The sequence below is a fragment of the Pristiophorus japonicus genome, chromosome 19 (assembly GCF_044704955.1).
Source record: "Pristiophorus japonicus isolate sPriJap1 chromosome 19, sPriJap1.hap1, whole genome shotgun sequence".
Classification (NCBI taxonomy): domain Eukaryota; kingdom Metazoa; phylum Chordata; class Chondrichthyes; family Pristiophoridae; genus Pristiophorus; species Pristiophorus japonicus.
Genome location: NC_091995.1, coordinates 95,507,915 through 95,535,428, shown reverse-complemented (window position 1 = coordinate 95,535,428; position 27,514 = coordinate 95,507,915). Strand labels below are relative to the sequence as shown.

The following is a 27,514-nucleotide window of genomic DNA, read 5'->3' as shown; positions in this document are numbered from 1 at the left end:
GGGATGATCAATTACTGCAGATCCTGGATCCCTAATGTCGCCCTGATGACTAAGCACCTCACCCCGTATACAAATAAAGAAGGCAGCTTTGAAATAGAAACCGCAGACGTCCAAGCCTTTAAGGAACTAAAGACAGCCCTGCTGCAAGCTCTGGCTTTGGGCCGGCCCCTCTATGATCGGCCCTTTCAACTGTACTGTACAATCCTGAAAGACTGTGCTATCGTTGTCTTAACATCTCTCACTCCGTAGCTGCCCTTACCATGGCCAGGCAAAGCAGATATGAGATCTACCTACTGAATAATCCTAAGCTGACCTTTCGGCACTGTACTGCAATTAATCCGGCCTGTTTTCTTACCGAGCCACCCCAAGGTGAGGAAGAACCCAGTCATGATTGTTTATCTTTAATTCAAGAGGCCACATCAGTCAGGGAAGATTTAGTTGATGTACCAATGGAAGACCCAGACTGTATTATGTATGTTGACGGAAGTTCTTCTATTAATCCAGAAGGTACACGAATCTCAGGATACGCCGTAGTAAACCAGGAGAATCAGGTCTTGGAATCTGCCGCCTTTGAAACCGCCTATTCTGCCCAACAAGCTGAACTATTCACCCTCACCCGAGCCTGTATCTTGGCCAAAGACCTCAAAGTCAATATCTATACCGACTCTAGGTATGCCTTTGGGGTGGCCCATGATTTCGGACAATTATGGAAAAATAGGGGATTCCTAACCTCACAGGGGAATGAGATATCCCATAAGCAACTAGTATCTGACTTGTTGCAAGCCCTCATGCTCCCCAAGCACATTGCCATTGTTAAATGTACCGCCCACACCACCGGAAAATCCCCGGTTGATATAGGGAACCACTGTGCTGACAAAGAGGCTAAACAGGCCTCCCGTGACCAACAAATGGTAGTGCCCAGAATGATGAGTCAGACTAAAAATCCTGCAAAGGATAAGTTAGCCTCGGAAAAACCAATGCCAACCATCCAATATGTTATTAAAGCACAGGAGGACGCTCCTGAAAAAGATAAACTGTTGTGGAAAGATTATGGATGTACTTATGACAATGTTTCTAAACTCTGGACCACTCCCGCGGAACAGACTTGCATGTCTGACGAGTTGGCTCTATGGGTTATTGAATGTATGCATTTTGCTACTCATTGTGGAGCAAGGACCACGAGTGACACACTTTTGGCTACTTGGTGGCACCCTAGACTCCAGGCGCTCACCCAGAACATCAGTAGTCGTTGCCTGGTTTGCCAGCAACATAATTCAGGGAAGGGAGTCCCCTGTGATTGGGGTAAAACACCCCTACCCGAAGGTCCCTTTGAGATATTTCAGTTGGACTACATTGAGTTGCAAAAAGTTCAGTGTTACAAATATGTGTTAGTAATAGTAGTTGTGTTTAGCAGATGGATTGAAGCCTACCCTACCCTGGACAATAAGGCTCAAACTGTTGTTAAGGTGTTAATGAGGGAAATTGTTCCTAGATATGGTATCCCAGCTCGACTGATGACCACCTATGTTCTTTCTCTGACTCAGGCTCTGCGACTAGCTCACAACCAGGTTCGAGAGGCTCACCTCGACCTCCCAGTTTTACCCGAATCATCCCTCGTGGTACCTGGGAAGTATGTCCTGATTAAGAAATGGATTCGGAAGGGATTAGAGCCATGATGCGAGGGGCCTTTTCAGGTGTTACTCACTACCCCCACTGCAGCCAAAGTTGAGGGGAGAAGTGCCTGGGTTCACCTGCACCACTGCAAGCTCACCACCCCCTAACGAACCTATTTTACTGGTTATTCTAACTCCTGTTTCTGTTCCAGATTTCCTCTTCTCCATAGCTGAACAAGGCTGTTGACATCCTAATTGTAACGTGGAGCCATTTGAACTTTTACCCGTAGTGATAGACAGCCAGCTACACCGACGGTGACCTAAGAAGAGAGACGGGAAAACTGAACTCTTTTAATCAGCAAAATAATTGGACTATTTATCTGAATCCTGAGCCATAAGATGAAACTGTGTCTGTATGCCACAGTCTGTATAATAATGTTGATATATGACAGTTTCGGCGCATGGGAGGGGAGACAGAGACAAGAGCTTCATGTAAACACCTTTCTGTACATGTCTTATGTTTATGCGCAAAATGGGAACTTTTCTAGATGCTGGGTGTGTTCACATTCCCTATACATTCCCTATACATTCCAAAGGGGGAATTCCTTTGCGCACCGTTCCACTAACCCTAACTGAGACTGTCAGATGGATTCAGAGCCAGACTATCACGAGAGGAGGGGGGCCAATACAAATACGAGAGATCACAGAGATCAGGAGGAGTATCATACCATTACCACGTGAACGACCACGGGGAGGTCACCAAGTGGGAGAGTGCTGGAGACCCCATTAGTCAGACGTTCCAGGGATGGTACCAACCAACCTACAACTGTGGAAAGGAACCCCCATTCTTAGCCCTGACCAATACCTCGGGGATTGGGAGGCCAACCGGGGACATCTGTCTAACCCGAAATGACACCAGTAACTAGGGACATATCATAGGGTACAGCAAATGCCCACACAATCTTAACATCACCACAGGTGCACGAGTCACCATCCTCTCTCACCTTCCAAATAAAACAGGTGGAGGTTTGTGGGCCCAGTCCTGGGACCCGGAAGCAATATATCAGAAAGCAGCTTTTAACGGCACGTATTTCATGTGCGGTCATAAGGCATATCCTTGGTTGTCTAGGCGATGGACAGGGTCCTGCTATCTGGGATATGTGGTGCCATTTGTGCGGCAAGTACGTACCCTGGCGGAAGCACATGCCTCCAGCCGATACAAGCGAGCCATCACCCCCGCCGACAAGTTCTTTGGGGTCATGATGTTCCCAATCAGGATAAGACGTCTCATGGATGAAGTACAGAACCTAGAGACGATATTGGAACAGATAGCTAACAATACTGCTGAAGCTCTGGAGGACATCACAGCTGAAATGGTAGCAATAAGGACCGTAGCATTACAAAACCGAATGTCCCTTGATTACCTGTTGGCTGAGAAAGGGGGAACGTGTGCCCTGATAGGATCTGAATGTTGCACTTACATTCCCAATAGTTCAGAAAACATAACCAATCTCGCTGATCACATAAGAAGGGAGGTGAAGAAGTTATCCACACCAGCAGAAGGATCTAGCTGGGTTGATGGGCTATCAGATGGATCTTGGAGATCCTATCTAATGCATGGGGCAATTATTCTCATCGTAGTAATAATTACCTGTTGTTTGATTGTTGGTTGCTTTAAACTTTGCTGTAAAGTAATGATGGCAAGGTTAGCAAACCCTCTTGTGGGCAAGGGCTCCCGAGTTATGATCCAACGAACTAAAGAACTACTCGACAATAACAACAATATGATTCAGGAAATAGAGTGTGAACGGATGAATGCGATACTCCTAGAATGATCCTAAGTGTTATCATGGAATGATAAAAGGGGGGAATGTGAATGTTTAAAAATGTATAGAGACATTGAAGTTGAGAATGTGGGAAAATATAGAGACAGTGAAATTAAACAAAGAATTTATGGAGGAATAGCCAAGACATCTCAGACTCGAAACTGCAAAATGTTACAATACTAACACAGTTTTAAAAAAACCCACAGCTTGCAAAAAACCTCAAGGCCGTACTAACTCACATTGCTAACCTGAAACATTAACAGTAAGAAAATAATGGGCCTTTGTGTAAAATCAGACCATTCTTAGGTCGGCTTATGAGTGGACAAGGGAAAGAGGGATCAAAGAGGATAGGCTGAACTAGGATGTCACTCTAATTGTATCTTGTTATCTTTTACCGAAAATGTATAACCGTCGTCTCTTTACAATGTAACATCACTTTGTCCGTAGGAAGTGGGTGCGATCTATCAGAGTTGCATTCCTTCTGTCTGATAAAGTCCTCGATCGAGACTTGCTTTGAAATAAAAGCTTGCTTTGTTTAAGGCAGAAATGGTATTCGTTTCAGTAATTTTGCTGAACCAGATTGAGGGAAAAGAATCCACATTCAACATTCCCACAGTGCTGTCAGGGAGGGAGTTCCAGGGTTTTGACCCAGCGATGATGAAGTCCGGTAGGTCGAAGCTGGGTGGTCCATCTGGTTTTATTCTTCGTATGATTCTTTTTAACTGTAACTTATTTGCATCATGGGCACTTTGCTGAAGAATCGATAGCGACACATTGCTATTAAGAACTAGTTGGTTTATTAGCAAAGGTTTAACAATCACACTACACATTACCGGTTCATCCACCAGGCTCACAACCACCTGCCCCATCGTGAATCCCCCGAACCCAACTGGCTGGGGTTTTATTGAGTCTTGTGAACATCACGTGACTGGCTAAGCCACTCATAACTCAACAGCTCTACCAACCTGTGAGCATGCTCACTGGGGCATACATTACAGGTACATAGAAACATAGAAAGTAGGTGCAGGAGCAGGCCATTCGGCCCTTCAAGCCTGCACCACCATTCAATATGATCATGGTTGATCATGCAACTTCAGTACCCCGTTCTTGCTTTCTCTGAGTGGCAGTTAAGAGTCAACAATATCGCTGGGGGCAGGGGTTCATCTATTGGCCAGACCGGGTAAGGGCGGCAGATTTCCTTCCCTAAAGGACGTAAGTGAACCAGATGGGTTCAGCATCCAGTAGTTTCATGCTCACGACTGATATTAGCTTTACTTAATTAGATGTAAATTAACTGAATTTAAATCCCCCCAGCTGCCTTGGTGAGATCTGATCTCGTGTCTCCGGATCATATTTTCGAGCTGCGGGATTACTGCTCCAGTCACATCACCACTGTGCCAGCACAGTGCTGTTTCGCTCTGCACGGGTGTTGCCTGTCCTGCTTAGCATTTCCAGCATTATCTCTTTCTGTGTCAGGAATGCGGCTTTGGAAGAATAGAGCTCAGCATTGGCATTTAAGAGCGATCTCCGTATTTAACAATGTGCAGGTAGCAGGAATGAGCTGCAGAGAGATGCATATTAATGTCAGACTGTAATGCGTATTCTTTGCGGGTTGACAGTGCTGCCAGAAGGGCTTACTTTAACTCCTGAATGCAATGTGACAACCAAAGAAAAGGAACGAGGTAATGGACCAGCGAGAATAATTCCTCTTCTGTTTGTGTCTCTGCCACCTTATCTAATTCTTCCCGTGAGCCAAAGAAACCATTGCAGTCCCTTTGTCTAAATCCTTGGTGCCTTCCTCAGAGAATTCAACTAAATTCATCAAGTATAAGCTGCCCTTTACAAATCCGCGCTGACTGCCCCTGATTAGCCCATGCCTTTCGAAGTGTTGACTTAAATAATGGCTTATTATTCTCGCTTTCCGATTGGCAACGTGAGACCAGTTGGTCTACAGGTGCCAGAGTTCTTCTCTCCTCCCTTTGCAACAGGAGTGCGACATTCAGCACCCTCCACCAGTCCTACGGTGCTAACAAATCTTGGCACATCGTGGGTAGTTTCATCGGCAGCCTCCGTCAACCTTCTGCACTCCCCGCCCCATGAGTCATTGGGACGTGGAGTCAAGTCCCAAAGTCCCACTCTACAGACCCGAGCAAGGAATCCAGGCTGACACTCCCAGTGCAGTACTGAGGGAGCGCCGCAATGTCGGAGGGGCAGTACTGAGGGAGCGGCGCACTGTCGGAGGGGCAGTGCAGAGGGAGCGCCGCACTGTCGGAGGGGCAGTACTGAGGGAGCGCCGCACTGTCGGAGGGGCAGTACTGAGGGAGCGCCGCACTGTCGGAGGGGCAGTACTGAGGGAGCGCCGCACTGTTGGAGGGGCAGTGCAGAGGGAGCGCCGCACTGTCGGAGGGGCAGTACTGAGGGAGCGCCGCACTGTCGGAGGGGCAGTACTGAGGGAGCGCCGCACTGTCGGAGGGGCAGTACTGAGGGAGCGCCGCACTGTCGGAGGGGCAGTACTGAGGGAGCGCCGCACTGTCGGAGGGGCAGTACTGAGGGAGTGCCACACTGTCGGAGGGGCAGTACTGAGGGAGCGCCGCACTGTCGGAGGGGCAGTACTGAGGGAGTGCCGCACTGTCGGAGGGGCAGTACTGTGGGAGTGCCGCACTGTCAGAGGGGCTGTACTGAGGGAGTGCCGCAATGTCAGAGGTGCCTTCTTTCAGTAGCGATGATAAATCAAATCCCTGTCTGCTCTCTCAGGTGGATGTAAAAGATCCCATGGGACTATTTTGAAGAAGAACAGGGGAGTTATCCCCGGTGTCCTGGGGCCAATATTTATCCCTCAATCAACATAAGAAAAAAACAGATTATCTGGGTCATTTTCACATTACTGTGTGTGGGAGCTTGCTGTGCGCAAAAATGGCTGCTGCCTTTTCCACACTTCAAAAAAAGTACTTCATTGGCTGTAAAGCGCTTTGAGACACCCGGTAGTTGTGAAGTGCACGGTATAAAAATGTATGTCTAGTCTAAGTCTCAATGATCTTCGGGTCAGAAGCTAAAACTCGATGAACTAAGTGAATTGCGAAATGTGGCCATATATGGGCAATGAAATGCCAATAACGAGCTCTCACTATTTGTCACTTTGGGAATCAGTATCCAAAGCCAGCCTGAGCCCCGAGCACGGAAGTCTATAGTCAATTACTTAATGAGAGCCTCTTGTTCACTGTCTATAAATGTTGTGCCTAACTGAATTTGCATGGACTTTGATTAATAAAGTAATACACCGAGCTGAAGTCTCCCGAGCTCATTGGAACTTAAACCCAAGTAGACAGCGGTAACATCAAGACCTTTCCTTCACTGTACATCAGAAGATAAGAAATAGGAGCAGGAGTCGGCCATTCGTCCCCACGAGCCTGCTCCACCATTCAATGAGATCATGGCTGATCTTCGACCTCAACTCCACTTTCCCGCCCGATCCCCATATCCCTCGATTCCCCTGGAGTCCAAATATCTATCAATCTCAGCCTTGAATATACTCAGAGACTGAGCCTCCTCAGCCCTCTGGGGCAGAGAATTCCAAAGATTCACCACCCCCTGAGTGAAGAAATTCCCCCCCCATCTCAGTCCTAAATGGCCGACCCCTTATCCTGAGACGGTGACCCCTGGTTCTAGACTCCCCAGCCCAGGGGGGAAACACCCTCCCTGCATCTACCCTGTCAATCCCCTTCATAATCTTGTATGTTTCAATGAGATCATAGAAACATAGATATTTACAGCGCAGAAGGAGGCCATTTTGGCCCATCGTGTCCGTGCTGGCCGACAAAGAGCCGCACGGCCCTTGGTCAGCAGCCCTAAAGGTTACATATAAACCTATGAACAATGACCTCTCATTCTTCTAAACTCCAGAGAGTATCGAGCCATTCTACACAATCTCTCACCACAAGACAGCCCTCTCATCCCAGGAATCAGTCTAGTGAACCTTCGTTGCACCGCCTCCAAGGCAGGTATATCCTTCCTCAGATAAGGAGACCCAAACTGTGCACAGTGCTCCAGGTGTGGTCTCACCAAGGCCCTGTACAATTGCAGCAAGACTTCCTTACTCTTATACTCCAACCCCCTTGCAATAAAGGCCAACAGGCCATGTGCCTTCCTTATTGCTTGCTGTACCTGCACACTAGTTTCTGTGTTTCTTGCGCAAGGACACCCAAATCTCTCTCAACACCACCGTTTAAACGTTTCTCACTGAGAGATGCGAGGAGATGATAATAGTCCTCTGTGTATGGGAGCTCTGCTGATACTATTGTGCTACTTGTAAGCTCCCAAAGCAAGCGCTCTACTCGGAACTCCTACACGGCAAGCGAGCCCCAGGTGGGCAGAGGAAACGTTACAAGGACGCCCTCAAAGCCTCTCTGATAAAGTGCAACATCCCCACCGACACCTGGGAGTCCCTGGCCAAAGACCAGTCCGCCCTAAGTGGAGGAAGTGCATCCGGGAGGGCGCTGAGCACCTCGAGTCTCGTCGCCGAGAGCGTGCAGAAACCAAGCGCAGGCAGCAGAAGGAGCGTGCGGCAAACCAGTCCCACCTTCCCCTTCCCTCAACCACTGTCTGTCCCACCTGTGACAGAGACTGTGGTTCCAGTATTGCACTGTTCAGTCACCTGAGAACTCACTTTTAGAGTGGAAGCAAGTCTTCCTCGACTCTGAGGGACTGCCCATGAATGAATGACTTGTAAGGTCAGACCTCCTTGAAGACTCTTGCTTTGAGTAACAAATCAAATTTACCAGAACCAAGTAAATCCTCTGTCAAAAAAAAGAAAAAATATAGTGGCACAGATTAAGAACTCACTCTATTTTCAGCATTCTATGAAGGATAGGGAACTCGTTCATCACAGCTCGGCTGAAAGATTTGGGATTGTGCGACAATTTGATCAATGTTTTTCACACTCAATGCCACAGAACCCCATCTCGCCTATCAGTCGAGTGGCTCGTCCTTTTGTATCAGTCAACACATCAATTGAGGCCGGTCTTTCTCTTTCTCTGTTCCTTTTCATTGCTAACCTGATCCATCCAGGTTGAAATGCCAATAAAGGAAAAGGATTTAATGTTGTTCATAAATCTGGGCAGATAGGTCACTGGAGAGATTGTGTCATTCGGTTATATAAAAAAATACATAGTTGGGGTCGCTACGATAATTAGCAATCTTTTTCCCAACTCATTAACCTTAAACTAAAAAGTCATATAATGTGAATCAATCCCCATTTATGAACCTAACGACACACATATTGAATGCGTGCATGATCACATCAAGCAGAGCAATACCAACACTCTCCACTCTCCCTGCAGCCATTGTTACTGCAGGCACTTCAAGGTCAGAGACAAGAGCCAACATGGTCAGGCAAAGAGCTCTAATTCCCACGGCTTTATTCACACCAACAAAAAGTCACATGCCATCTTCACCCTGACAGTCGATACTTCAAAGGGAGGCCATTTTCCTTGGTTCTGGTAAATTTGATTTGTTATTCCAACAAGCGAAAGTCTAACCACCGCCCTGTGACATTACCATCGCTGAATCCCGCACCATCAACATCAACCATTGACCAGGAACTTAACTGGACCAGCCACATACATACTCTTCACATGCCTGACACGAGACTCCCAAAGCAAGCGCTCTACTCGGAACTCCTCATGGTAAACGAGCCAAAGACAGGCAGAGGAAATGTTACAGGGACACCCTCAAAGCCTCCCTGATAAAGTGCAACATCCCCACTGACACCTGGGAGTCCCTGGCCAAAGACCAGTCTGCCCTAAGTGGAGGAAGTGCATCCGGGAGGGCGCTGAGCAGAAACCAAGCGCAGGCAGCGGAAGGAGCGTGCGGCAAACTAGTCCCACCCTCCCCTTCCCTCAACGACTATCTGTCCCACCTGTGACAGATACTGTGGCTCTCGTATTGGACTGTTCAGCCACCTAAGGACTCATTTTTAAGAGTGGAAGCTGCCTATGATGATGATCCAAGAAGTATCTATCAATCACCGTCTTGAAAGCTCCAATGGACCCTTGGCGTCCACAGCTTTTTGGGGGGAGAGAGTTCCAGATGCCTACTGCCCTTTGTGTGAAGAAGTGCTTCCTGACATCACCCCTGAACGGCCGGGCTCTAATTCTATGATTCTATCACCTTGTTCTTGATTCCCCCCCACCACCATAGAAACATAGAAACATAGAAAATAGGTGCAGGAGTAGGCCATTCGGCCCTTCTAGCCTGCACCGCCATTCAATGAGTTCATGGCTGAACATTCAACTTCAGTACCCCATTCCTGCTTTCTCGCCATACCCCTTGATCCCCCTAGCAGTAAGGACCTCATCTAACTCCTTTTTGAATATATTTAGTGAATTGGCCTCAACAACTTTCTGTGGTAGAGAATTCCACAGGTTCACCACTCTCTGGGTGAAGAAGTTCCTCCGCATCTCGGTCCTAAATGGCTTACCCCTTATCCTTAGACTGTGACCCCTGGTTCTGGACTTCCCCAACATTGGGAACATTCTTCCTGCATCTAACCTGTCTAACCCCGTCAGAATTTTATATGTTTCTATGAGGTCCCCTCTCATTCTTCTGAACTCCAGTGAATACAAGCCCAGTTGATCCAGTCTTTCTTGATAGGTCAGTCCCTCCATCCCGGGAATCAGTCTGGTGAACCTTCGCTGCACTCCCTCAATAGCAAGAATGTCCTTCCTCAGGTTAGGAGACCAAAACTGTACACAATACTCCAGGTGTGGCCTCACCAATGCCCTGTACAACTGTAGCAACACCTCCCTGCCCCTGTACTCAAATCCCCTTGCTATGAAGGCCAACATGCCATTTGCTTTCTTAACCGCCTGCTGCACCTGCATGCCAACCTTCAATGACTGATGTACCATGACACCCAGGTCTCTTTGCACCTCCCCTTTTCCTAATCTGTCACCATTCAGATAATAGTCTGTCTCTCTGTTTTTACCACCAAAGTGGATAACCTCACATTTATCCACATTATACTTCATCTGCCATGCATTTGCCCACTCACCTAACCTATCCAAGTCGCTCTGCAGCCTCACAGCATCCTCCTCGCAGCTCACAGTGCCACCCAACTTAGTGTCATCCGCAAATTTGGAGATACTACATTTAATCCCCTCATCTAAATCATTAATGTACAGTGTAAACAGCTGGGGCCCCAGCACAGAACCTTGCGGTACCCCACTAGTCACTGCCTGCCATTCTGAAAAGTACCCATTTACTCCTACTCTTTGCTTCCTGTCTGACAACCAGTTCTCAATCCATGTCAGTACACTACCCCCAATCCCATGTGCTCTAACTTTGCACATCAATCTCTTGTGTGGGACCTTGTCGAACGCCTTCTGAAAGTCCAAATATACCACATCAACTGGTTCTCCCTTATCCACTCTACTGGAAACATCCTCAAAAAATTCCAGAAGATTTGTCAAGCATGATTTCCCTTTCACAAATCCATGCTGACTTGGACCTATCATGTCACCTCTTTCCAAATGCACTGCTATGACATCCTTAATAATTGATTCCATCATTTTACCCACTACCGATGTCAGGCTGACCGGTCTATAATTCCCTGTTTTCTCTCTCCCTCCTTTTTTAAAAAGTGGGGTTACATTGGCTACCCTCCACTCCATAGGAACTGATCCAGAGTCAATGGAATGTTGGAAAATGATTGTCAACGCATCCACTATTCCCAAGGCCACCTCCTTAAGTACTCTGGGATGCAGTCCATCAGGCCCTGGGGATTTATCGGCCTTCAATCCCATCAATTTCCCCAACACAATTTCCCGGCTAATAAGGATTTCCCTCAGTTCCTCCTCCTTACTAGACCCCCCGACCCCTTTTATAACCGGAAGGTTGTTCGTGTCCTCCTTCGTGAATACCGAACCAAAGTACTTGTTCAATTGGTCCGCCATTTCTTTGTTCCCCGTTATGACTTCCCCTGATTCTGACTGCAGGGGACCTACATTTGTCTTTACTAACCTTTTTCTCTTTACATATCTATAGAAACTTTTGCAATCCGTCTTAATGTTCCCTGCAAGCTTCTTCTCATACTCCATTTTCCCTGCCCTAATCAAACCCTTTGTCCTCCTCTGCTGAGTTCTAAATTTCTCCCAGTCCCCAGGTTCGCTGCTATTTCTGGCCAATTTGTATGCCACTTCCTTGGCTTTAATACTATCCCTGATTTCCCTTGATAGCCACGGTTGAGCCACCTTCCCTTTTTTATTTCTATGCCAGACAGGAATGTACAATTGTTGTAGTTCATCCATGCGGTCTCTAAATGTCTGCCATTGCCCATCCACAGTCAACCCCTTAAGTATCATTCGCCAATCCATCTCAGCCAATTCACGCCTCATACCTTCAAAGTTAGCCTTCTTTAAGTTCTGGACCATGGTCTCTGAATTAACTGTTTCATTCTCCATCCTAATGCAGAATTCCACCATATTATGGTCACTCTTCCCCAAGGGGCCTCGCACAACGAGATTGCTAATTAATCCTTTCTCATTACATAACACCCAGTCTAAGATGGCCTCCCCCCTAGTTGGTTCCTCGACATATTGGTCTAAAAAACCATCCCTTATGCACTCCAGAAAATCCTCCTCCACCGTATTGCTTCCAGTTTGGTTAGCCCAATCTATGTGCATATTAAAGTCACCCATTATAACTGCTGCACCTTTATTGCACGCACCCCTAATTTCCTGTTTGATGCCCTCCCCAACATCACTACTACTGTTTGGAGGTCTGTACACAACTCCCACTAACGTTTTTTGCCCTTTGGTGTTCTGCAGCTCTACCCATATAGATTCCACATCATCCAAGCTAATGTCCTTCCTAACTATTGCCTTAATCTCCTCCTTAACCAGCAATGCTACCCCACCTCCTTTTCCTTTTATTCTATCCTTCCTGAATGTTGAATACCCCTGGATGTTGAGTTCCCAGCCCTGCTCATCCTGGAGCCACGTCTCCGTAATCCCAATCACATCATATTTGTTAACATCTATTTGCACAGTTAATTCATCCACCTTATTGCGGATACTCCTTGCATTAAGACACAAAGCCTTTAGGCTTGTTTTTTTAACACCCTCTGTCCTTTTAGAATTTTGCTGTACAATGGCCCTTTTTGTTCTTTGCCTTGGGTTTCTCTGCCCTCCACTTTTCCTCATCTCCTTTCTGTCTTTTGTTTTTGCCTCCTTTTTGTTTCCCTCTATCTCCCTGCATTGGTTCCCATCCCCCTGCCATATTAGTTTAACTCCTCCCCAACAGCACTAGCAAACACTCCCCCGAGGACATTGGTTCTGATTCTGCCCAGGTGCAGACCGTCCGGATTGTACTGGTCCCACCTCCCCCAGAACCGGTTCCAATGCCCCAGGAATTTGAATCCCTCCCTGCTGCACCATTGCTCAAGCCACGTATTCATCTGAGCTATCCTGCGATTCCTACTCTGACTAGCACGTGGCACTGGTAGCAATCCCGAGATTACTACTTTTGAGGTCCTACTTTTTAATTTAGCTCCTAGCTCCTTAAATTCATTTCGTAGGAACTCATCCCTTTTTTTACCTATGTCATTGGTACCAACGTGCACCACGACAACTGGCTGTTCTCCCTCCCTTTTTAGAATGTCCTCCACCCGCTCCGAGACATCCTTGACCCTTGCACCAGGGAGGCAACATACCATCCTGGAGTCTCGGTTGCGGCCGCAGAAACGCCTATCTATTCCCCTTACAATTGAATCCCCTATCACTATCGCTCTTCCACCAGAGGAAATCAGTTCTCTGTCTCTACCCTGTCGAATCTTTTTAACATATTGAGCACCTTGAACAGATCTTCCCTCCATCTTCTCTACTCCAAGGAACACAAGCCAAGTTTGCAAGAGCTTAGGAACATTAGGAGTGGGAGGAAGGCCATTCAGCCCCTCGGACCTGCTTCACCATTCAACCCGACCACGGCCTCAATTCCATTTTCCCGCCTATGCTCCATAGCCCTCGATACCCGACCAGCCCGATGTCCCCAGCATCGAAGCACTGGCCATACTCGACCAGCAACACTGAAGACACAAAGCTGTGAAAAGCAGTTCCGACCTCTCACCTGCACGCCAAGGATCCCGAAGATGATGAAGAAAGCACAACAAATTAGGACAATGTTCCCGATGGGCTTCAGGGAAGAAATCAGGGTTTCCACAACCAGCTTCAAGCCTGGTGCTCGACTGATGACCCTAAGGGGCGAAAGAGTGAGCAAGGACAGCAAGGTAAATAGACAACATTTCTACACAAAGGAAATGATCCTTTTCACTTGTCCTTGGAGGTCAGGTTCTCACCTACCTTCTACGTGGTCAAATAAAATGGCCTGTTTCTGGGCTGTACATTCTGTGTAATTCTTCTTTATCAGACGTGATTTTGAACACCTCTATTAAATCTCCCCTTGACCTTCTCTGCTCCAAGGAGAACAACCCCAGCTTCTCCAGTCTATCCCCATAACTGACGTCCCTCATGCAGGCTTTCCCATGAGTGACCATGTGTGATCAATTAGCTAGTCGTAAAGGCCATTCCTAGCTTTTCAGCAACAAGTATTACAAAGTACAAAATTTTACAAAGTACTTACGGCCCAGAAACAGGCCATTCGGCCCAACCAGTCCATGCCAACGTTTATGCTCCACTCGAGCCTCCTCCCGTCTTTCCTCATCTAAATCTATCAGCATAACCCTCTATTCCCTTCTCCCTCATATCCTCCCCTTAAATGCATCGATACTATTCGCCTCAACCCCTCCCTGTGGCAGCGAGTTCCACATTCTCACCACTCTCTGGGTAAAGAAGTTTCTCCTGAATTCCCCATTGGGTTTCTGGGTGACTATCTTATATTGATGGCCTCTAGTTATGTTCTTCCCCACAAGTGGAAACATTCTCTCTGTATCCACCCGATCAAAATCTTTCATCATTTTAAATACCTCTATTAGGTCACCCCTCAGCCTTCTTTATTTATTAGAAAAGAGACCCAGCCTGTTCATCCTTTCCTGATATGTATACCCTCGCATTTCTGGTATCATCTTGTAAATCTTCTCTGCACCCTCTCCAGTGCCTCTATATTCTTTTTACAATATGGCGACCAGAACTGTACGCAGTGCTCCAAGTGTGGTCTAACCCAGGTTTCATACAGGTTTAGCATACTTGTCAATTCTATCCCTCAAGAAATAAACCCTAGTGCTTGGTTTGACTTGCTAACCTGTGTCGCAATCTTTAGTGATGTGTGTCTGTACTCCGAGATCCCTTTGTTTCTCTACCCCACCCAGACTCGCCCCCTCCCAGTAACAACTGAACTCCCTATTCTTCCCAGCCTGCTCATCCTTTCTTGGCTCTCAGTGAGGAGGATCTTTATACGGGTTTCTCGGACAATCTCCAGAAATTAGCCGCGGAACGTCTCTTAAATTTCTTCAATAGGCATCCCGCCTGCTGGGAAAGAGGCTGAGTCGCGGGTGTGTGATGAGTAGGAGATTGCGCTGGATGGCGGTGGGGAGGGGTCGGGGGTCGGGCATTGCGGAGATCCGATCGTGTGCAGGTAAGCTTGTTGGGCGGAGTGGGGGATGGGGGGGGGGGGCGATGGGAGATGGGGGGGGTGTCGATGGGGAGGGAGGGGGGGGGTGGGAGGGTGGGGGGTGTCGATGGGGAGGGAGGGGGGGTGTGAGGGGGCCAATGGGGGGGGGCGATGGGAGGGTGAGGGGTGTCGATGGGGAGGGAGGGGGGGTGTGATGGGGCAATGGGGAGGGGGGGTGATGGGGGGGTGGGGAGGGTGGGAGGGGGTGATGGGGAGATGAGGGGAGGGTGTTGATGGGGAGGGTGGGGCCAGAGGGGGCGATGGGGAGGGGGGAAGCACTTCAACTCCTCCTGGCCCACGAGCTGTGTGTTAAAGGTGTAGTAGAGCCCCACCTAGTGGACCATTGATGTAATAACAATGACTGATGCCACAACAATAAAAGGTCATGTGACACAGTGCTTGTTGAGGAACCATCTTGTCATGTGGGCTTGTTAGTGGTGCCTTAAAGATATCACAAAAGGGACTTACTTCCCTCATGGATCAGGCCCTCTCCCCCGCTTTTACCTGCTGGGAATCCCAGCCCCGCATGAGTTAAAAATAAAATCGCGGCATAAATGGGGGCACGCAGCCTCCTTAAATGATTTCAGAGACCGACCCGCCTCCTGAGAGCGGAATGGTCACCTTAACCCAACCTCCCTCCCCCTCCGACCCTCCCTCCTGCCCCCAGCCCGTCCTTGTGTGTGAACCTCGGGCGAGGAGACGATTGGGTTGGGCTGTGATGGCCACCTCATGCTCACGTTACCTGTCGGCACTGCAGGCCCACACAGGTACGCCCCGGGGTCACCGGTACGGTGGGACCTCGCCCAGGGTGAGTCCGTGCTCGCAGTCAGGAGAGGCGGAAGGGGGAAAATTGGAAAGGAGAGAAAAATAAAAGGAGGGGAGAGGCAGAAGTTCTGTTCCTCAGCCTCCAGCACAGTCTTGCTGCTGAAAACCAGGTGGATTTGAGGGACAGACCTCAGAATCTAATGCTTTGTGGCCCCAACACAGCGCACACCAATACAACTCTTCCTTCCGGCCGACAGTTCTTGACCCCCGACGTGCCCTGCACCCTACCTGAGGGGACGCAGGGTCCTGAGGAGCCTTAACACCCGGAGTACGCCCAAGATCTTTGCCCCGCCCGCCGAGGCCAAGGACACCACGATGTCCAGGAGGGAGACGAAGACCAGGAATCCGTCCAGAATGTTCCAGCTGCTTCTCAGGTAGGCCTGGTCACCGAAGTAAAAGCTCAGAGAGACGACCTGGCAAAGGGCAAGGGTCACAGGATTCAGGAAAACTCTCGGGGGAGGGAAGTAATGATGGCCTCAACCTAAAAGTAGCTCTGAGACACGGTGGGTGCTGTCTATTGGATGAGACGTTACACCGAGGTCCCGCCTGCCCTCTCGAGTGGACGCAGAAGATCCCACGGCACTATTTCGAAGAAGAGCAGGGGGAGTGATCCCCAATCTCCTGGGGCCAATATTTATCCCTCAATCAACATCACTAAAACAGATTATCTGGGTCATTATCACATTGCTGTGTGTGGGAGCTTGCTGTGCGCAAATTGGCTGCTGTGTTTCCCACATTACAACAGTGACTACACTCCAAATGTACTTCATTGGCTGAAGCGTCTTGGGACATCCGGTGGTCGTGAAAGGCGCTATAGAAATAAGTGTTTGCACTATTAGCGTATGAATTGCGATCTTTGCAACACTCCTCTATATAGTGAATAAAGATACGTCATGTAAAATGTGAAGAATTTATACATAGACATCACAAACTAAACTCTATGTTATCGAAAGAAAGACTTGAATTTATACAGCGCCTTTCATGACCGCCGGACGTCCCAAAGCACTTTACAGCCAATGAAGTACTTTTGGAGTGTAGTCACTGTTGTAATGTGGGAAACGCGGCAGCCAATTTGTGCACAGCAAGCTCCCACACACAGCAATGTGATAATGACCGGATAATCTGTTTTAGTGATGTTGATTGAGGGATAAATATTGGCCCCATGACAGCGGGAAGAATTCTCCTGTTCATCTTTGAATAGCACTATGTTCTCTTTTATGTCCACTTGATTTAACATCTCAACTGAAAGATGACATCTCCGACAGTGCGGCACTCCCTCAGTACTGCCCCTCCGACAGTGCGGCGCTCCCTCAGTACTGCCCCTCCGACAGTGCGGCGTTCCCTCAGTACTGCCCCTCCGACAGTGCGGCGTTCCCTCAGTACTGCCCCTCCGACAGTGCGGCGTTCCCTCAGTACTGCCCCTCCGACAGTGCAGCGCTCCCTCAGTACTGCCCCTGCGACAGTGCGGCGCTCCCTCAGTATTGCCCCTCTGACAGTGCGGCGCTCCCTCAGTACTGCCCCTCCGACTGTGCGGCGCTCCCTCAGTACTGCCCCTCTGACAGTGTGGCGCTCCCTCAGTACTGCCCCTCCGACAGTGCAGCACTCCCTCAGTACTGCCCCTCCGACAGTGCGGCGCTCCCTCAGTAGTGCCCCTCCGACAGTGTGGTGCTCCCTCAGTACTGCCCCTCCAACAGTGTGGCGCTCCCTCTGGACTGCCCCCCCGACAGTGCGGCTCTCCCTCAGTACTGCCCCTCCGACAGTGTGGTGCTCCCTCAGTACTGCCCCTCTGACAGTGTGGCGCTCCCTCAGTACAGGCACTGAAATGTCGGCCTAGATTAGGGGCTCAAGTCCCTGGAGTGGGACTGAAACCCAAAACCTTCTGTCTCAGGAGGCGAGAGTGCTGTCCACTGAGCCACGGCTGACAGTCTCTGGTTAATACCCCTCAACTGTTGCAGCAGATATGATGAGGTTGGGAGTGAATGCCACAAGGCAGTGCCTGCTTCATGCTGAGATGGCTATTTAACTCAGCCTTTCACTCACGCTGTGTGAAAAATGATGTGGCCTGTCTTGATGGCAAATGAGGTCTCTAATATTGTTGATAAAGTCTAATGATGCAGAAGGTGTTGAGGATAAGTCCCTGCCAGTCACTATCCCGTGTCCTGTCCCTGCCCCACACAGTCACAGTGAGCTTTACCATTCACTGATGCTGTGTCCTGCTCCGGACAAGAAACCCACCCTCACAGAGCCACCTCATCAACGGAGGGAGTCTCACCAGCCCATCCCATTTAACGAGGGATTCTCACCCTTTAATCCCCCCCCCCCCGGATGGTCACACCAGGACTGCTGCTTTATGGCCTGGCACAATGCCGCATGTCCCAGTGGGTTATCAGACGGGGCTGATCAAGGGGTTTAATCGGCTGGGTTACCCTGGATCGCCATTCCCTACCAACATCTCTTACCTTCAGAGTCATCTCGGCAACAAAAATAGCCGTGAAGAAGTAGTTGGAGACACTGAGGAAGATCCGCTCCTGAAAAACAAACCCAGTTCAAATGAGGTACAAAAGATCAGCAAGTGACTGATGGCGGATTACTAGTTACTAGAAAGAAAGAAAGACTTGCATTTATATAGCGCCTTTCACGACCACCGGACGTTTCAAAGCGCTTTACAGCCAATGAAGTACTTTTGGAGTGCCGTCACTGTTGTAATGCGGGAAACACGGCAGCCAATTTGCGCACAGCGAGCTCCCACACACAGCAATGTGATAATGACCAGTGTTGAGGGAGCGCCGTACTGTCGGAGGGGCAGTACTGAGGGAGTGCCGTACTGTCGGAGGGGCAGTACTGAGGGAGTGCCGCACTGTCGGAGGGGCAGTACTGAGGGAGTGCCGCACTGTCGGAGGGGCAGTACTGAGGGAGCGCCACACTGTCTGAGGGGCAGTACTGAGGGAGTGCCGCACTGTCGGAGAGGCAGTACTGAGGGAGCGCCGCACTGTCGGAGGGGCAGTACTGAGGGACGCTGTACTGTCGGAGAGGCAGTACTGAGGGAGCGCCGCACTGTCAGTGGGGCAGTACTGAGGGAGTGTCACACTGTCGGAGGGACAGTACTGAAGGAGCGCGACGTTAAACCGAGGCCCCGTCTGCCCTCTCGGGTGAATGTAAAAGATCCCATGACACTATTTTGAAGAGCAGGGGAGTTCTCCCCGGTGTCCTGGGGCCAATATTTATCCCTCAATCAACATCACTAAAAACAGATTATCTGGTCATTATCACATTGCTGTGTGTGGGAGCTTGCTGTGCGCAAATTGGCTGCTGCGTTTCCCAAATTACAACAATGACTGCACTCCAAAAAGTACTGCATTGGCTGTAAAGCACTTTGGGACGTCCGGTGGTTGTGAAAGGCGCTATATAAATTCAAGTCTTTCTTTCATTCATTTGAGACTCCAAAATAAAATAATATTTCTTTGAAATGATTCCTCGATGGAAACCTCACTCACCGCGGAGGATTGCCAGCAGAGCGTTGTGTCTAAGCACGGACAGGTTTCTTCGCCATCGTTCTGTGCCTGACCGCTGCTGATTGACCAGGTCCAAACTGTCCCATTCCCACAACTGACATCCCTCACATTTCCGGATCAGAGGTTCAACTGTGTCTAACCACCGCCCCTTGACATTCAACGGCATTACCATCACCGAATCCCCCACCATCAACATCCTGGGGGTCACCATTGACCAGAAACTTAACTGGACCAGACACATAAATACTGTGGCCACAAGAGCGGGTCAGAGGCTGGGTATTCTGCGGTGAGTGTCTCACCCCCTGACTCCCCAAAGCCTTCCCACCATCTACACGGCACAAGTCAGGAGTGTGATGGAACACTCTCCACTTGCCTGGGTGAGTTGCAGCTCCAACAACACTCAAGAAGCTCGACACCATCCAGGACAAAGCAACCCTCTCGATCGGCACGCTACCCACCACCTTCAACACTCACTCCCTCCACCACCGGCGCCCCCTGGCTGCAGTGTGCACCATCTACAAGATGCACTGCGGCAACTCGCCAAGGCTTCTTCGGCAGCACCTCCCAAACCCGCGGCCTCTACCCCCTAGAAGGACAAGGGCAGCAGGCGCATGGGAACACCACCACCTCCACGTTCCCCTCCCAGTCACACACCATCCCGACTGGGAAATATATCGGCCGTTCCTTCATCGTCGCTGGGTCACAATCCTGGAACTCCCTCCCTAACAGCACTGTGGGAGCACCTTCACCACACGGACTGCAGCGGTTCAAGAAGGCGGCTCACCACCACCTTCTCAAGGGGCAATTAGGGATGGGCAATAAATGCCGGCCTGGCCAGCGACGCCCACATCCCGAGAATAATAAAAAAAATCCCATCTGCTCTCTCAGGTGGATGCAAAAGATCCCAGGGCACTATTTTGAAGAAGAGCAGGGGAGTTCTCCCCGGTGTCCTGGGGTCAATATTTATCCCTCGATCAACATCACTAAAAACCAGATTATCTGGGTCATTATCACATTGCTGTGTGTGGGAGCTTGCTGTGTGCAAATTGGCTGCCGCGTTTCCCAACATTACAACAATGACTTCATTGGCTGTAAAGCGCTTTGGGACATCCCAGGGCGCTATAGAAATGCAAGTCTTTCTTTTCTTTTTTGCCCACTCGCGAGGTGAAAGTTGAAAGGTCACTCACTGTGCTCCCCTGGTCAATCTCGGGTCGCTCCAAGGCAACGGTGATGCAGTTGAGGAAAATGAAAGCCAGGACGATGTAATCGAAGAGTTTGTGGGCGATGATCATTTGACACATCAGGCGGAACCTAAGCAGGAGAATCGGAACTGTCACTGACTGGCAAAGAGAGCGTAGCTTGCCGAGGCTAATCGGAACAGGGGGGGCATTGACCCCCAACCTTTGAAGAAGTTACCAATCACCGAGCAAGACAGGAAACAGCTAACTTACGATCGCAAAGAAAATCTACGCAAATCTAAAATAAAATTCAGCAGGTCAGTTAGCGTCTGAAAGAGAATGATACGTTAATGTTTTCGGCGGGGTGGTTATCTGGCAAGTACCAACAAAAAGCTGAAACGTATTCCACCTTCCGAAGTCACCGCGATTCACCAAAAAGAATAATGCAAGCCCGGGGTAACGTGTCCACCGGTACGCTCGCGGCCTTCCGCGAGAGGCGGGCGCGGGGAGGGACTGGAGTGCATCATCACCCTCAGCAACAAAATTTTAATTTGAACCACGTCAAAAGTTTAATTTCTTTAAGCTTGCCGGTTTTAGTGCGCTCCCTCCCCGCCTCCCCCCCCCCTACACTTGCATAATTTGTGTTTTGGTGTCCTCACGAAAAAAAAAATACCAAAAAAAAAACAGGGGGCACCTGAAAAGGTTTTCAAGTGTGCCCCCTCTCCCCCGCACTCCCTTTAATCAGGGGACACTTGATTGTTTTCTACAAAATAGTTGTAGAGCTGTTGAAGCCTCCTCGGGGAAATCCCCTCCGTGCCTTTCAGTTCTGCACGGAGGGGATACCTGTACGGGCTGCTCCTGCACACTCTCCACCTTGCCATCCTCGTCTGCCGTCCGGACACGCCACGGCGCGCCATCTTGCCGTCCGGAGGAGGCGGGGGTCCCCGATGGAATGCCCTCTACGCAGGAGTCCTCCCTCTATTTATTGGGGACTTGGCCTGGAGGGTGGTGCACGGGGCAGTCCCGTGCAACAAGTTTTTTAAGTCGGTTCACGGACTCCCGGGCCGCCTGCAATTCCTGCGGTCTGGAGGAGTCCGTGTTCCGTGTGTACGTTCAGTGTGCGGGGTTGCAGCCCCTCTTCCATTATTTGAAGGGGCTGCTCCTCGATTTCTGGTTGCACTTCAGTCCCACACTCCTGATCTTTGGGCACCCTGTGCGGAGGGGAGCGGGCAGGTCGGAAGGCCTCCTCGTAGGACTGCTCCTGGGCACGGCCAAGGGGGCCATCAGCCGGTCCAGGCAGTGGGCGGTCGAAGGGGTCGTTTAGCCCGACTGCCTGCCTCTCTTCCGCGGTTACATCCGAGCCAGGAGATGGAGCACGCGGTGTCCACCGGTACGCTCGCGGCCTTCCGCGAGAGGTGGGCGCCGGAGGGTCTGGAGTGCATCATTTGTTGGTTCTGGTACCTCTTTAATAAGAGGGTACGTGATTTAAAGTTCGACTTCAATATAGTTGTCGAGCTGTTGAGTTGGGAATGGCTTAGCCAGTCATGTCACGTTCACAAGACTCAATAAAACCCCGGCCAGTTGGGTTCGGGGGATCCGCGATGAGGCAGGTGGTTGTGAGCCTGGTGGATGAACCGGTAATGTGTAGTGTGATTGTTAAACCTTTGGCTAATAAACCAACTAGTTCTTAATAGCAATGTGTTGCTGTGAATTCTTAAGCAAAGAACCCGTGAAGCAAATACATTACCGCCAGTATTTACAACACTGGGAGTTCCTGTGGCTCCCTGTCGATGAATCATCAGCGGTGTTGGAAGCAGGTGTACCAGGCCCCAGAATGGTGAAGGGGGCCCATCTGGGCTTTCCATTCCAGACCGGGATCGTGGTCTAGACCCTATGCACCCCACACTCCCCACCAAACTATCCCGCCCCGCAACAGGGTAAGTTCTTTCCATGTTTACTTCAAATGTTGCCCCCTTATAATGGGGACCTTCTAACAGGGTGGGGAGAATCCCAGCGCTCCCCGAGCTGTCAGCAGGCCCCGCGATTTCCCCCACCCCTGGGAGAAGGCAAGCCCTCCAGAGGTGCCATGGGTGGCTGCCATTAGTAATTAATTGAAGCGATTTCCCCCCCCCCCACCTCCTGACCCCATGACCTTTGGTGGGATTGGGGTTAGAGGTCCCGGAGTTCATACCGGCTCTCAGGAACATAGGAGCATAAGAAATAGGAGCAGGAGTAGACCATACGGCCCCTCGAGCCTGCTCCGCCATTCAATACAATCATGGCTGATCCGATCATGGACTCAGCTCCACTTCCCCACCCGCTCCCCATAACCTCTTATCGGTTAAGAGGAGGACATTCAGCCCCTCGAGCTTGTTCCGCCATTCAATTAGATTATGGCTGATTGGTAACTTAACTCCATCTTGGTTCCGTAACCCTTAATAAGAACATAAGAAATAGGAGCAGGAGTAGGCCACATGGCCCCTCGAGCCTGCTCTGCCATTCAATATGATCATGGCTGATCTGATCTGATCATTGACTCAGCTCCACTTCCCCGCCTGCTCCCCATAATCCCTTATCCCTTTATCATTTAAGAAATTGTCTATTTCTGTCTTAAATTTATTCAATGTCTCAGTTTCCACAGCTCTCTAAGACAGATTCACAACCTCTGAGAGAAGAAATTCCTCCTCATCTCAGTTCTAAATGGGCGGCCCCTTATTCTAAGATCATGCCCTCTAGTTCTAGTCTCCCCCATCAGTGGAAACATCCTCTCTGCATCCACCTTGTCGAGCCCCGTCATAATCTTATACGCCTTCGATAAGATCACCTCTCATTCTTCTGAATTCCAATGAGTAGAGGCCCAATCTACTCAACCTTTCCTCATAAGTCAACCCCCTCATCTCCGGAATCAACCGAATGAACCTTCTCTGAACCGCCTCCAAAGCAAGTATATCCTTTTGTAAATATGGAAACCAAAACTGCACGCAGTATTCCAGGTGTGGCCTCACCAATACCCTGTATAACTGTAGCAAGACTTCGCTGCTTTTATACTCCATCCCCTTTGCAATAAAGGCCAAGATACCATTGGCCTTCCTGATCACTTGCTGTACCTGCGTACTATCCTTTTGTGTTTCATGCACAAGTACCTCCAGGTCCCGCTGTACTGCGGCACTTTACAATCTTTCTCCATTTAAATAATAACTTGCCCTTACCTAACAAAATCTATCGATCTCTGTCAGTGGAGCCTCAGCAGCTTTGTGGGGAGAGAGTTCCCGATTCCCACTGCCCTTTGTGTGAAGAAGTGTTTCCTAACATCACCCCTGAACGGCCGGGCTCTAATGTGAAGGTTACGTTCCCTTGTTCTGGACTCCCCCCACCAGAGCAAATAGATTCTCTCGAGCGACCCTAGTGAACCCTTTAATCATCGTAAGCTCTGGCATGTACCCAGCCTGGCAGACTTCTGGCCATGAAGTCTTATCAGAAAACCCTGGTGAGTGGCACAAAGTAGAAAAAACGGTTATATATTCTGCTGATTACCATATTTTACATCTTACCTATTCTGAGGGGAAAATAAGTAGACTGACCAGTCTGCTCGGGTCTCACACCAGTCTGGCTTGTAAACTTCCATCATCTTCTGAATTCGAAAGCACAGGGTCTGTAATGAAGACAGGTAAATCATTAACGTGGGGAACAGCCAACTCTCTGGACACCTACTGCGATTTGTGAACGCTGGTCTCTGGCCATTGCTGCTACAGAGGATTGGAGCATTATCCTTTCACCTGTGGGACCAATGAGGGGCTTTTTTCTCTAACACGTGACTCTCAAAGCAAACGCTCTACTCGGAACTCCTTCACGGCAAGCGAGCCCCAGGTGGGCAGAGGAAACGTTACAAGGGACACCCTCAAAGCCTCCCTGATCAAGTGCAACATCCCCACCGACACCTGGGAGTCCCTGGACAAAGACCAGTCTGCCCTAAGTTGAAGAAGTGCATCCGGGAGGGTGCTGAGCACCTCGAGTCTCGTTGCCGAGAGCATGCGGAAACCAAGCGCAGGCAGCGGAAGGAGTGTGCGGCACACCAGTCCCACCCTCCCCTTCCCTCAACCACTGTCTGTCCCACCTGTGACAGGGACTGTGGTTCTCGTATTGGATTGTTCAGCCACCTAAGGACTCATTTTTAGAGTGGAAGCAAGTCTTCCTCGATTCCGAGGGACTGTCTATGATCTTTGTCTAACTGATTCGCCTTGTGGAACCATAGACCCATAAACAGTACAGCACAGAAGGAGGCCATTTGGCCCATCGAGTCTTTTGGAGAGCGATGCAGTCAGTCCTACTCGTCCCGCTCTTTCCCTGCAGCCCTGCAATTTCTTTCTCCTTCAAGTATTCCATTTTGAGGGCTTCTATTGAATCTTTATCCACCGCCCTATCGGGCAGTGCGTTCTATAAGAACATAAGACATAGGAGTGGGAGTCGGCCATTCGGCCCCTCGAGCCTGCTCCGCCATTCAATAAGATCTTCGACCTCAACTCCACTTTCCTGCACTGTCCCCATATCGCTTGATTCCCTTAGTATCCAAAAATCTATCGATCTCAGCCTTGAATATACTCAACGACTGAGCCTCCACAGCCCTCTGGGGCAGAGAATTCCAAAGATTCACCACCCTCTGAGAGAAGAAGTTTCTCCTCATCTCAGTCCTAAATGGCCGACCCCTTATCCTGAGACTGTGACCCCTGGTTCTAGACTCCCCAGCCCGGGGGGAAACACCCTCCCTGCATCTACCCTGCCAAGCCCTGTAAGGATTGTGTATGTTTCAATGAGATCACCTCTCATTCTTCTAAAGTCCAGACAGTATCGGCCTAGTCTGCTGGTCACTTTCCTCTGCTATTTCGTATCTTGCCATCAAAGGTCTCCTTAAAACCCCAATCTTTGACTCTACCTGCAGCCTCCCTCCCATCACCCCATCAAAATTCCCGGGTCGGTGACCCTCCTTCTGCCCGATTAACTGCTCCGGGACTTAGCATTGTGGCGCAGAGCTCTGTACAAATACAGGCTGCTGCTTATTCAATCCGTCTTTCCAATGCGACGTTAAACCGAGGCCCCGTCTGCTCCCTCAGGTGGACATAAAAGATCCCATGGCACTATTTCAAAGAAGAGCAGGGGAGTTCTCCCCGGTGTCCTGGGACCAATATTTATCCCTCAACCAACATCACTAAAACAGATTATCTGCATCATTATCACATTGTTGTTTGTGGCTGTCTGTCCTTCCTTCATCAATCAATCAACATCCTCCCTTCCTTCCTCCCCTTGCTTCCCTCTCTCCCTCCCCTCCCTCCTCTCTCTTCCCTCCTCTTCCCTCTCTTCCGTTCCTCCATTCCCTCCCTCCCCTCCCTCCTCTCTCTTCCCTCCTCTTCCCTCTCTTCCCTTCCTCCATTCCCTCCCTCCCCTCTCTTCTTTTTCCTTCCCTCCTCTCTCTTCCCTCCTCTTCCCTCTCTTCCCTCCCTCCCTTCCTTCCCCTCCCTCCATCTCTGTTCGAAAGGGTTGTGCAACTCTCTGCCGTCCAGATTGGTGATTATTGAGAGAATCTGCTTCTCGAGGAACGTCATTCACCTTCATTAATATTACATTAAGACATTGCTACAGCGGGTTTAACCAAAATGCACTCGAGTTTTGTTGGGACCAGTTCCCAATAGATCAAGTTATTTTTGAAAATATGTCGCAGGTTTAGGTGTTTAACAAGTCACTTGACTCCACTGAGAGCTTGTCAATACGAGACAACAGCACAAAGCTGGCCCTAATTCCAGTACAATTAAGATTAATTTGGCAAAGGCCACATAGCCATTGTACACATGCACAGAATTGTTCATATAATTATTTTTAATGCTAAACTCACAGCACTTAAGTGGTACCGTATGTCATTCACAAATTCATTTCCCTTACGGTGTTTAACAACTAATGGGTTTCAACATCAAAAGGCCTCTTCAAAATGTACCTGTTGTATATTAAATTTGACAAGTGCTGCATTGAAATCTTTATTGCTCACTTTGGCCCCAATGGGAAACCCATTAGACTGCCTGTAGTACCAGTTACACCTGTAGGGGGTGATGTGATAGAGGTTTATGATGTCACGGATGTCACACCTTACCCTGTGGGGTGTTACTATAAGCGGTTCATGTCCTAACTCGCACCGAGTCCCACTCACCCATCACCCCGTGCTCGCTGCCCCCGTGTCCTAACTCGCACCAAGTCCCACTCACCCATCACCCCCTGTGCTCGCTGCCCCGTGTCCTAACTCGCACCAAGTCCCGCTCACCCATCACCCCCTGTGCTCGCTGCCCCGTGCCCTAACTCGCACCAAGTCTCGCTCACCCATCACCCCCTGTGCTCGCTGCCCCGTGTCCTAACTCACACCGAGTCCCACTCACCCATCACCCCCTGTGCTCGCTGCCCCGTGTCCTAACTCGCACCAAGTCCCACTCACCCATCACCCTCTGTGCTCACTGACCTACATTCGCTCGATTTTAAAATTCTCCATCTCGTTTACAAATCCCTCCATGGCCCACGCCCCTCCCTATCTCTGTAACCTCCTCCAGCCCCACAACCCCACCACCCCTCCCCCCAAGATCTCTGCGCTCCTCCAATTCAGCCCTCTTGAGCATCCCTGATTATAATCGCTCCACCATCGGCGGCCGTGCCTTCTGTTGCCTGGGCCCCAAGCTCTGGAACTCCCTCCCTAAACCTCTCCGCCTCTCTCTCCTCCTTTAAGAAGCTCCTTAAAACCTACCTCTGACCAAGCTTTTGAACGCCCGTCCTAATATCTCCTTATGTGGCTCGGTGTCAAATTCTGTTTGATAATCGTACCACGTTGTAGGCACAATATAAATGCAAGTTGATGTCTCTGTTGTTGCATTGGTGGGTTTCTACATCTTGATTCTGTCTCTAACTGCTAT

General features: G+C 49.7%; 1 protein-coding gene across 1 annotated transcript in view; it reads right to left on the bottom strand.

The window, feature by feature from the left end:
- Positions 1-27,514, bottom strand: part of LOC139230545 (voltage-dependent T-type calcium channel subunit alpha-1I-like) — a 240,618-nt gene that overhangs the window by 77,445 nt on the left and 135,659 nt on the right. The window contains exons 16-20 of the mRNA XM_070862381.1: positions 24,125-24,225; positions 20,583-20,706; positions 18,343-18,411; positions 16,112-16,296; positions 13,559-13,685 (exon numbers count right to left, since the gene is read on the bottom strand). Of these exons, the coding sequence (XP_070718482.1) occupies positions 13,559-13,685; positions 16,112-16,296; positions 18,343-18,411; positions 20,583-20,706; positions 24,125-24,225 (606 nt within the window). The remainder of the gene's footprint in view (positions 1-13,558; positions 13,686-16,111; positions 16,297-18,342; positions 18,412-20,582; positions 20,707-24,124; positions 24,226-27,514) is intronic.